The 11,095-nt window shown below is 45.9% G+C and overlaps 1 protein-coding gene across 2 annotated transcripts; it reads left to right on the top strand.

Moving 5' to 3' along the window:
• Nucleotides 1-1,584: 1,584 nt before the first annotated feature.
• On the top strand, nucleotides 1,585-10,625 carry LOC133339324 (zinc finger protein 3-like). Of its 2 annotated transcripts, XM_061547440.1 has the most exons (3): nucleotides 1,585-1,636; nucleotides 6,863-7,053; nucleotides 10,034-10,625. In XM_061547440.1, exon 3 carries the CDS (start codon nucleotides 10,062-10,064, stop codon nucleotides 10,623-10,625), a length of 564 nt encoding a protein of 187 aa, XP_061403424.1. In that variant the 5' UTR covers nucleotides 1,585-1,636; nucleotides 6,863-7,053; nucleotides 10,034-10,061. The 2 variants fall into 2 exon arrangements, with proteins under 2 accessions (XP_061403424.1, XP_061403425.1); XM_061547441.1 differs by lacking the exon at nucleotides 6,863-7,053 and having other exon boundaries at nucleotides 1,592-1,636.
• The last annotated feature ends 470 nt before the right edge of the window (nucleotides 10,626-11,095 follow it).

Consider the following 11,095-nt stretch of genomic DNA (forward strand, 5'->3'; position numbering starts at 1 on the left):
TTTCCCTGCTGGTCAGCCCTGTTGCATCTGCTGATGATCTGGTAATGGCTACTCAATGAGATGGCTGGCTGAGGTGCCATCTCTTGTTTTGCCGGACACACAGTAACAAGAACAACAACCGCCATTCGCCACTAAGTGGCGGTCACGTCACCATGGCGCTTGTGCCAGGCTATGTGCACGGGGTAGACCCCCAGGTGCCATGGGTCGACTGACTCAGTTGACTGGCCGATGCACCATCTGTACCCCCGACTGTGCCAACACACAGTGTACACACACACAGTGTACACACACAGTTTGTACACACACAATGTACACGCACAGTGTACACGCACAGGGTACACACACACAGTGTACACACACACAGTTTGTACACACAGTGTACACACACACAGTGTACACACACAGTTTGTACACACACAATGTACACGCACAGTGTACACGCACAGGGTACACACACACAGTGTACACACACACAGTGTACACGCACAGGGTACACACAGTTTGTACACACTGTACACACACACAGTGTACACACACACAGTTTGTACACACAGTGTACACACACAGAGTGTACACGCACAGGGTACACACACACAGTTTGTACACACAGTGTACACACACACAGTGTACACACACACAGTGTACACAGAGTGTACACGCACAGGGTACACACACACAGTTTGTACACACAGTGTACACACACACAGTGTACACACACACACAGTGTACACGCACAGGGTACACACACACAGTGTACACGCACAGAGTACACACACTGTACACACACACAGTTTGTACACACAGTGTACACACACACAGTGTACACACACACAGTGTACACGCACAGGGTACACACACACAGTGTACACGCACAGAGTACACACACTGTACACACACACAGTTTGTACACACACAGTGTACACACACACAGTTTGTACACACAGTGTACACACACACAGTGTACACGCACAGGGTACACACACACAGTGTACACGCACAGAGTACACACACTGTACACACACACAGTTTGTACACACAGTGTACACACACACAGTTTGTACACACAGTGTACACACACACAGTTTGTACACACACAGTGTACACACACACAGTTTGTACACACAGTGTGTACACACACACAGTGTACACACACACAGTTTGTACACACAGTGTACACGCACAGAGTACACACACACAGTGTACACACACACACAGTTTGTACACACAGTGTACACACACACACAGTTTGTACACACAGTGTACACACAACAGTGACGTCACCACTCATTAACTCGTCGGCGTGAGACGCCAGGGAAAGCTGTTCCCCGCTAGTGACGTCATGTCACCAAGATAATCAATCCCACCCCCTCCACCGCGATTTTGACCGGCGGTTCATTAACATAATTTATTCATAAAAACCGTCGCTATTTCATTGCGACAGGTTCAGTAGCCAAGCCCAATCACCCCACGTGGGCCCGGCTCATTAACATAATTTATTCAATTACACCGCTGCTCGTTGAAGGGAGGGGATTGTGTAATGAACCCCGCAAATGACGTCATGTCACTCCTGCTGCCGCGTGACGTCACGAGACACCAGGAAGCTGCCAGTCCACACGCGCGCTCACTGAGATCCGAGGTGAGAAGTTCACATCGTGGTGGTTGTTGTTGTGGTTGTTGTTGTCGTGGTTGTTGTTGTTGTTTACCCAGGTAGAGCCTCGCTCCGTCTCTCGTAGGGATATCAATTGAGTAGCAGCGAGTATGGAATCGATGTCCAGGTTGGAACATTACAACGCGGGGCCTAGCCATGCGGGGCCTTGCCTCCTGCCCTCGCCTAATTGCATTTGCTTTAATTCTCTGCTTAAGTTTAATTTGTCTTCATCTGGCTCACTACTTTGAAACTTTGTTTCTTTAATTATTTCTACAGTTTATTTGTTTTATCCTACCAGGTCAAGCCCACTTCAGCTGCTATACCGCACTTGTTTTCAGAAGCGACCAGCTCACAAAAAAGTGGCTTATCCAAGGTTTCACTGTAATTTATATTCTTAGGTTTTTTCGGTAAAGTCACGTAGGTAAAACATCAAAATTAATGAAAATAAAACAAAAATCACGACGTTTCGGAGGCAACACAAGTCTCCGTCATCAGGTGGGACTGTCACAGCCGAATTAGCTACATCAAGTGAGGCAATGATTCAAGATGTAATCCCTTATAAGCAAGTTGAAGAGGGGGGGAGCTCATCAGAATGTGGTAGCCAATGAATGGAAACGTATCGGGAGGGAGGGGGGCGGGGCTCAAAGACAGCACGGAGTGCTCAACACATTGGGCAGAGAGGGGGAGGGGAGGCCTGTTACACATGATAGACAAAAGAACGAAAATGCCCATGTTTATACCAATGCTGGCTGAACAATGAAGAGAGTACTGTTAAAAAATAACTGGGAATGTTAACACTCGGTAAAGTAAAGTAAAATAGTGCCTGTCAGATAAGATGGTCCAAAAAGGTGTAATTAAGTCTTTTTTGCGTGGTTGATAACATCTTTCCAATGATTACTAAGTTTGTACCCATCATCACGGTTGAAATTGTCTGTTTGTATATTTGTATGGCTTCGTGTACAAACCTTTGATGGTAGCCGGGAGGTTTGCAGAGAACCTTGGTCTCGGAAAAGACAATTTCATGAGAGCCCACCGAGTTGTAGCAATGATCGGCAACGGCAGAAGAATCAGTTCTGCCGTGTTTCAGATCTGACTTGTGCTTGCGGACACGATCAGAAACATGACGTTTCGTTTCTCCAATGTAGCAATCACCACAAATGCAACTCAATTTGTAGACTCCAGAATACTGTAAGTCAGGAACGACATCCTTCACAGATGGAATCAGATCACGGATTTTATGCACTGTACTGAATCGGACTTGGATCTTATGTTTGTTTAGAATTTTGGAGATCTTTTTGGTCACGCCTGCTATGTATGGTAACGTGATGGTTTTGGTCGGAGTTTCATGTGGCTGTTTCTGTGTGGTGGGAGAGACAGCTTGGCGGATAGTACGGTCAGAGTATCCGTTCATCCTGAGGGCCCGATGTACATGTCTTAATTCACCGGTCAGGTGGTGTTTGTCAGAAATGCCATGGGCTCTGTGGTATAGCGTTTTGATGAGAGAATTCTTTTGAGATGGGTGGTGATGGGAATCCGGTTTCAAGTAGGAATCTGTGTGGGTGGCTTTCCTGTAGACAGAATGTCCCAAGGATCTGTCAGGCCTCCTCTCAAACAGAATATCCAAGAATGGTAGTTTACCGTCTTTCTCCACTTCCATGGTGAATCTGATGGATGGGTGTCTAGAATTGATGTGGTCCAAGAAGTGGTTCAATGCTGGGAGGCCATGTGGCCAGATGACAAAAGTGTCATCCACATACCTCTTCCACATGGAAGGACGCAGGGTGGATGTCTGGATGGCGTCTGATTCAAACTTTTCCATGAACATGTTGGCTATAACTGGTGACAAAGGGGAGCCCATAGGGGTACCCTCATTCTGTTTGTAGAAGGTGCCATTCCAGGTAAAATAGGTGTTGGTGAGGCAATGCCTAACCAGCGCAGGTGCATCAGAATTCAATCCATGTTGGACTAAGTCCTCAATTATTGTTAGGGTGTCCGGTACTGGGACTTTGGTAAACAAAGATACTACATCAAAGCTGACGAGGATGTCATCAGGAGATAGTACCATGTCCTTAACCATAGAGACTAATTGGGTTGAGTTGAGTACTGTCGAAGAGGTCTTGCCTGTGAAGGGGAGCAGAGTATCTGATAGAAAACGGGCTAGTTTGTACGTAGGAGAGTTTATCGTCGACACAATGGGTCGTAGCGGGGTGCCTTCCTTATAGATTTTGGGAAGACCATAGAGTCTGGGAGGTTTTGCCGCCGATGGTTTTAGAGAGGGACGTTTGCTTGGTTCGATTAGGGAAGTCGAACTCGTGATGATACTGTTGGTTTTTGTCGTTAGGCTTTAGTGGGATCGTTTTTTATTTTGGAGTAACTCCCAAATCAGGTTAGCTGATTTCTAAATTCAACCTATCTAAGAAGAAATTAGAGCCACACATCGCAAAGCTGGATGTTAACAAGACCGTGATTAATCAGAGTAACATCCCAATTTCTGACACTCTAAAAACGGTATTGGCCAAAGGACTAAATTTCGCCGTCACCCCTAAATATATACCAGTAGAGGATATGATTTCTCAGATTGATGTAGCCCTCAGAGGCATAGGACACATCCATGTGGATGTAGCAAGAGCTGAAATAGCTACTATTCTTAAGAATGCTAAGAAACCCACTAGTAACATCAGCAAAAATGAACGCTCTGAACTCGCGGACCTAAAAAAGAGAGATGATATAGTCATCCTCTCGGCAGACAAGGGCAATGCCACGGTCATCATGGATAAAGATTCATACAACAACAAAATCCTGGACCTTCTTAATGATGGGAGTTACTCCAAAATTAAAAACGATCCCACTAAAAGCCTAACGACGAAAACCAACAGTATCATCACGAGTTCGACTTCCCTAATCGAACCAAGCAAACGTCCCTCTCTAAAACCATTGGCGGCAAGACCTCCCAGACTCTATGGTCCATAAGGAAGGCACCCCGCTACGACCCATTGTGTCGACGATAACTCTCCTACGTACAAACTAGCCCGTTTTCTATCAGATACTCTGCTCCCCTTCACAGGCAAGACCTCTTCGGCAGTACTCAACTCAACCCAATTAGTCTCTATGGTTAAGGACATGGTACTATCACCTGATGACATCCTCGTCAGCTTTGATGTAGTATCTTTGTTTACCAAAGTCCCAGTACCGGACACCCTAACAATAATTGAGGACTTGGTCCAACATGGATTGAATTCTGATGCACCTGCGCTGGTTAGACATTGCCTCACCAACACCTATTTTACCTGGAATGGCACCTTCTACAAACAGAATGAGGGTACCCCTATGGGCTCCCCTTTGTCACCAGTTATAGCTAACATGTTCATGGAAAAGTTTGAATCAGACGCCATCCAGACATCCACCCTGCGTCCTTCCCTGTGGAAGAGGTATGTGGATTACACTTTTGTCATCTGGCCACATGGCCTCCCAGCATTGAACCACTTCTTGGACCACATCAATTCTAGACACCCATCCATCAGATTCACCATGGAAGTGGAGAAAGACGGTAAACTACCATTCTTGGATATTCTGTTTGAGAGGAGGCCTGACGGATCCTTGGGACATTCTGTCTACAGGAAAGCCACCCACACAGATTCCTACTTGAAACCGGATTCCCACCACCACCCATCTCAAAAGAATTCTCTCATCAAAACGCTATACCACAGAGCCCATGGCATTTCTGACAAACACCACCTGACCGGTGAATTAAGACATGTACATCGGGCCCTCAGGATGAACGGATACTCTGACCGTACTATCCGCCAAGCTGTCTCTCCCACCACACAGAAACAGCCACATGAAACTCCGACCAAAACCATCACGTTACCATACATAGCAGGCGTGACCAAAAAGATCTCCAAAATTCTAAACAAACATAAGATCCAAGTCCGATTCAGTACAGTGCATAAAATCCGTGATCTGATTCCATCTGTGAAAGATGTTGTTCCTGACTTACAGTATTCTGGAGTCTACAAATTGAGTTGCATTTGTGGTGATTGCTACATTGGAGAAACGAAACGTCATGTTTCTGATCGTGTCCGCAAGCACAAGTCAGATCTGAAACACGGCAGAACTGATTCTTCTGCCGTTGCCGATCATTGCTACAACTCGGTGGGCTCTCATGAAATTGTCTTTTCCGAGACCAAGGTTCTCTGCAAACCTCCCGGCTACCATCAAAGGTTTGTACACAAAGCCATACAAATATACAAACAGACATAATTTCAACCGTGATGATGGGTACAAACTTAGTAATCATTGGAAAGATGTTATCAACCACGCAAAAAGACTTAATTACACCTTTTTGGACCATCTTATCTGACAGGCACTTTTACTTTACTTTACCGAGTGTTAACATTCCCAGTTATTTTTAACAGTACTCTCTTCATTGTTCAGCCAGCATTGGTATAAACATGGGCATTTTTGTTCGTTTGTCTATCATGTGTATCAGGCCTCCCCTCCCCCTCTCTGCCCAATGTGTTGAGCACTCCGTGCTGTCTTTGAGCCCCGCCCCCCTCCCTCCCGATACGTTTCCATTCATTGGCTACCACATTCTGATGAGCTCCCCCCCTCTCCCCCACCCCTTCAACTTGCTTATAAGGGATTACATCTTGAATCATTGCCTCACTTGATGCAGCTAATTCGGCTGTGACGGTCCCACCTGATGACGGTGACTTGTGTTGCCTAAAAAAAAAAAACCTAAGAATATGAATCCTTGCAGTCACGAAAGCTTCAAATCTAGAATTCTCTGTAATGTGTTTGTGTGTGATATATTGTACTAGGGTGGCAAGATGTCAACTACCTCACATGGTATGCAGAATGTCGTGGGTTCGATTCCAACCCTGACGCATTTATAATTGCAGTTTACATGTTTTATTTTTTCTCTCTCTCCCTGTTGTGGCATTGATTTTTCTCCACATTTTAGAAACATTCATTTTGAGAATTTTGCTGCAATACATTTCCATATTTTAACCCACTAAGTTGAGCTATCATTTGTGTCCAGGTCGATTCTGAAAAAGAGCTATGCAGCTCAGATGGCCTCACCTGGTAAAATAAAATAGTGTACTGTGTTTGAGGGTTTTCCAATTTAATTTCTTACTTAGCAGTTAAAGATTATGTTTCAGGAGGGTCCTGCATTGGACTGTTTGACCACCACCAACTATATTTTGAGTTTAGGTTTGGGAGAAAAACGGAAAACCCAGTGGAACACCAATGCCGACGGTGACGGCTGACGCCAGGATAGCGGCCACGGGCTCGAAGCGATGGCAACCCGGCTCTTGTCCCAAGAAAGGAATCCGCTCCCCGCTGCCCTCCACGGTGGCGCATCGCCGGCGGGGCTGCACGTTGAGCCCCAACTTTTCCAGGCGGTCGGTACCAGCAATACACTCGTGACATAACACGCTCGACACGTATAACTCCTGGTTACTCACCTGGTGTCCGAGGCGACCCTTAAGGGTGACCCTCCCCAGCAGTCCCATCCCACTTCCACTTGCAGTGTGCAGCGCACGATCCGGGGCCTGTCGGCGGCCCACTTCAACCCCGACCACGCTGCAATGTGTTGCACTCATGAGTGACATTACCGCCCCACGCGTCCAGCAGAATCCGGGTTTGCCGCCTGTTCACCTGCCCTTCCACGAGCCACGTGGCCCCCATTATTCCTGCCACCAGCTCCCGCAGCCAGTCACCCGCAGTCGCCGCATTCTGGGGTGTTGTTGTCAATATCTGCGTGGGGGTCATTCGTTACCATTATCATGACAGTTTATTTGTGTTGGGACCACGTGGATTGCACCCCTCTGTGGTCCCCTCTTTAGGGAGGCCTTGGTGTTTAACCCTGGTGCTTCTCTCGCGCGGGCGATCTTGGGACTGTCTCTCACGAGATGCCCCCATTGGTCGCATAGATAGCACGTACGGGGAAGGGCGGTGGCTCCATAAGAGGCCCCTTGCCCACTCCCCCTTACCCTCCCAGTGCGCATTTGTTCGAGTTCTGCCTCTTATTGAGATACTCGCCTGGTTAGCCCCCCGACCATGGAGCGTAGCCCTCCCACCTCGGACTGGACTATCTCCGCTGTAGACTGCAGCTTGGTAACATTCAGGTGTACTTGGGTCACCTCCCCACATACTTGGGTTACCTCCTCACGTACTTGGGTTACATGGCCTGTGATCTCCTATGCCGGTCTGTATCCCTGCCACCCATCCTGGGATTGTCTCACGGGGTCCTGGAGGCTCCCTCGTCCCCCCCCCCTCACCGTTCTCGCGAGCTTCTCCTCTGGAAGAAGACTTGCAATGGTGTGCTCCTGTTCCAGCCGTCAGAATTGCGCACGCTCGCGAGCAAATCTCTCACACACGTGCGCGTGCTCGGCAAGGGTGTTACATGGGGGATATGGGCAGTTCGCATCTGGCTGCCACCAGGTTGTGCTTGTCAGATACTGCTGAACTTTCTCGGCGGCGAGGTCATCGATGATCTCGGCAGTGTATCCCAGGCTTTCGCTCTGTGTTAGCAAGCGTGATTTATTTTAGTGTCCGCTCACTGAGATCTGAAGTGAGAAGTTCACATCGTGGTTATTGTTGTCGTGGTGGTAGTTGTTGTTTACCCAGGTAGAGCCTCGCTCCTTCTCTGTCTTGTAGGGAGGCCGCTTTGGATTGCACTACTCTTCGATTTCACATTAACATGCTAATTTATTACATTAACATCACTAGCCCCGGCCACTTCCTTATGATCCTTGGGCTACACCCATTTCAAACCTTTTACAACGGTCTGCCTCAGCAGCAGACCATGCATTTTCTAGCAGAGTGTTTTTGTTTGCTTTCTGACCACAAGTATTGTGGGTAATGCACACATGATTCCTTATTTGGAATACAGTACAGTACTTATTTCAATTGTGATGTTTATTTTAGTTGCCGTTTACCTAACCCCATTATTTAGGTAATGCTTAAGTATAATTATGTATTTTGAGAAGCTCACAATGGCCCTATACAAAATTGCATTTCATACAGTAACAATGATACGCTAATCGATGCCTGGTTATAGTCAAGGGATCGTCCCCTGCTGGTCAACCATGTTACGCATGTTGATGATCTGGTCATGGCTACTCAATGATATTGAGTTGGAGAATCGTGTTCTATACCTGGAGAATTCCATGACGAAATGGGGCTCTGCATATGTTCTACAAAAAGATCACCTCCCTGGGAAAATCTTGACTTAAAGTTTTCGTAACTGCAGGAATTCATATTCTTTGGGTCTTTCGGTTAAGTGACGTGACTTTACCGAAAGACCCAAAGAATACCTCCCTGGGAATTTAATGTCATACAACACTGCACCTGCTCAGCTCTCCATGAATAATCAGGTCGTTCTACACGTGGTGGAGGAGCTCCTATACCTGGTTAATGTGTTCATGACCTTATTTGGCATCCAAAGTGTCACTTCAAATTAGTCTAGCAGCATTTTTTCATTAAGCTCTGTAACACTATGTGGAAGCTGCCTGGACTTTTTTGCATACAAAGCTGTGAGTGTCCATCGCCAAGGTCTAGTCCATTGCAAAGGTCTTGTCAATAAAACAGGCAATAGTCTACATTATAGACTGCCAATACACTCACTGAGGTTAAGAACCAGGCTACATTTTCTACATTATAGACTGCCAGTATGCTCACTGAGGTTAAGAACCAGGCTACAGTCTACATTAGTCGTTTTTTTTTCTTCTATTCACTTTATTTGTATTATTATTTTATATCTACGTGACTTTACCGAAATAACCAAAGAATATGAATTCCTGCTATCACAAAAGTTTTAAGTCAAGATTTTCCCAGGGAGGTGATCTTTTTGTAGAACATATGCAAGGCCCCATTTCGTCATGGAATTCAACAGGTACAGAACAAGATTTTATAGGAATGGAAACAGTCAGGAAATTAACAATGCACATATGCAGCTTAAGTTAGATCTGTTCATCCTCGCATTCAAGCTCATCTGAGCCTGGCTTCAGACCTTTAAGTTGCAAATGAACATTAATTTATACATTTCTGCATAATACAAATAGTATCAACAGCCTTTGCTATGTTAGCTAATTTTTCTTAAATAAATATTCCTGTCATAGCTAGACAACCGAAATTGTGTGCTTGGAGTTTTTGGTAAATATTCATTTTGAAGACACTTGGGTGTCGAGTCATATTTATGACCATTTGCCCTCTCATTGTGTGCCTTAGCAGCCCGTGTGATGAATTAGGGAATCTCTTTCACTATTTCATGAAAATATGAATATGCATAGATGTGTAAGTCATGTGTGACTGTATATATGCATTCCTCTGTGCCTCAATACTCACAGAGATGGTGTGGATATGTTTTTCTGTCTGCAGCTGATGCTCGCTCTGCAGAGTTGGTCTGATGGAGCAAAGGCACTCAGCGCAGCTCGGTACAAGAAGGAAACAATGCGACCAGAATGCAAACAGCATGGATCGTACTGGAAACTTGACACAGCACCAGAGAACACACACAGGAGAGAAACCCTTCAAGTGCACTGTGTGTGGGAAGGCGTTTGCACAGTCATCAACTCTTCAGACCCACCAGAGAACACACACAGGAGAGAAACCTTTTAAGTGCAGTGTGTGTAAAAAGGTGTTTGCACGGTCATCCATTCTTAAATCACACCAGAGAACACACACAAGAGAGAAATCTTTTAAGTGCACTCTGTGTGGGAAGGCGTTTGCATTGTCATCAAATCTTAAGATCCACCAGAGAACACACACAGGAGAGAAACCTTTTAAGTGCACTGTGTGTGAGAAGGCGTTTGCACAGTCATCAAATCTTAAGACCCACCAGAGAACACACACAGGAGATAAGCCCTTCAAGTGCAGTGTGTGTGGGAAGGCATTTTTTTATTCATCTACTCTTAAACAACACCAGAGATCACACACAGGAAAGAAACCTTTCAAGTGCACTGTGTGTTAGAAGGCGTTTGCACAGTCACCACATCTTCAAAGACACCAGAGAACACACACAGGAGAGAAACATTTCAAGTGCATTGTGTGTGGGAAGGTGTTTGCAGAGTCATCAAATCTTCAAAGACACCAGAGAACACACACAGGAGAGAAACCCTTCAAGTGCACTGTGTGTGAGAAGGCATTTTCAAGGTCGTCATATCTTCAGACCCACCAGAGAACACACACAGGAGATAACCCCTTCAAGTGCAGTGTGTGTGGGAAGGCATTTTTTTATTCATCTACTCTTAAACAACACCAGAGAACACACACAGGAGAGAAACCTTTTAAGTGCACTTTGTGTGGGAAGGTGTTTGCAATGTCATCAAATCTTAAGACCCACCAGAAAACACACACAGGAGAGAAACCTTTTAAGTGCACTCTGTGTGGGAAGGCGTTTGCAAAGTCATCAACTCTTCAGACCCACCAGAGAATACACAC

The sequence above is a fragment of the Lethenteron reissneri genome, unplaced genomic scaffold, assembly GCF_015708825.2.
Source record: "Lethenteron reissneri isolate LAM-NWPU_2019-01 unplaced genomic scaffold, ASM1570882v1 scaffold_1813, whole genome shotgun sequence".
In the NCBI taxonomy this organism is placed as follows: domain Eukaryota; kingdom Metazoa; phylum Chordata; class Hyperoartia; order Petromyzontiformes; family Petromyzontidae; genus Lethenteron; species Lethenteron reissneri.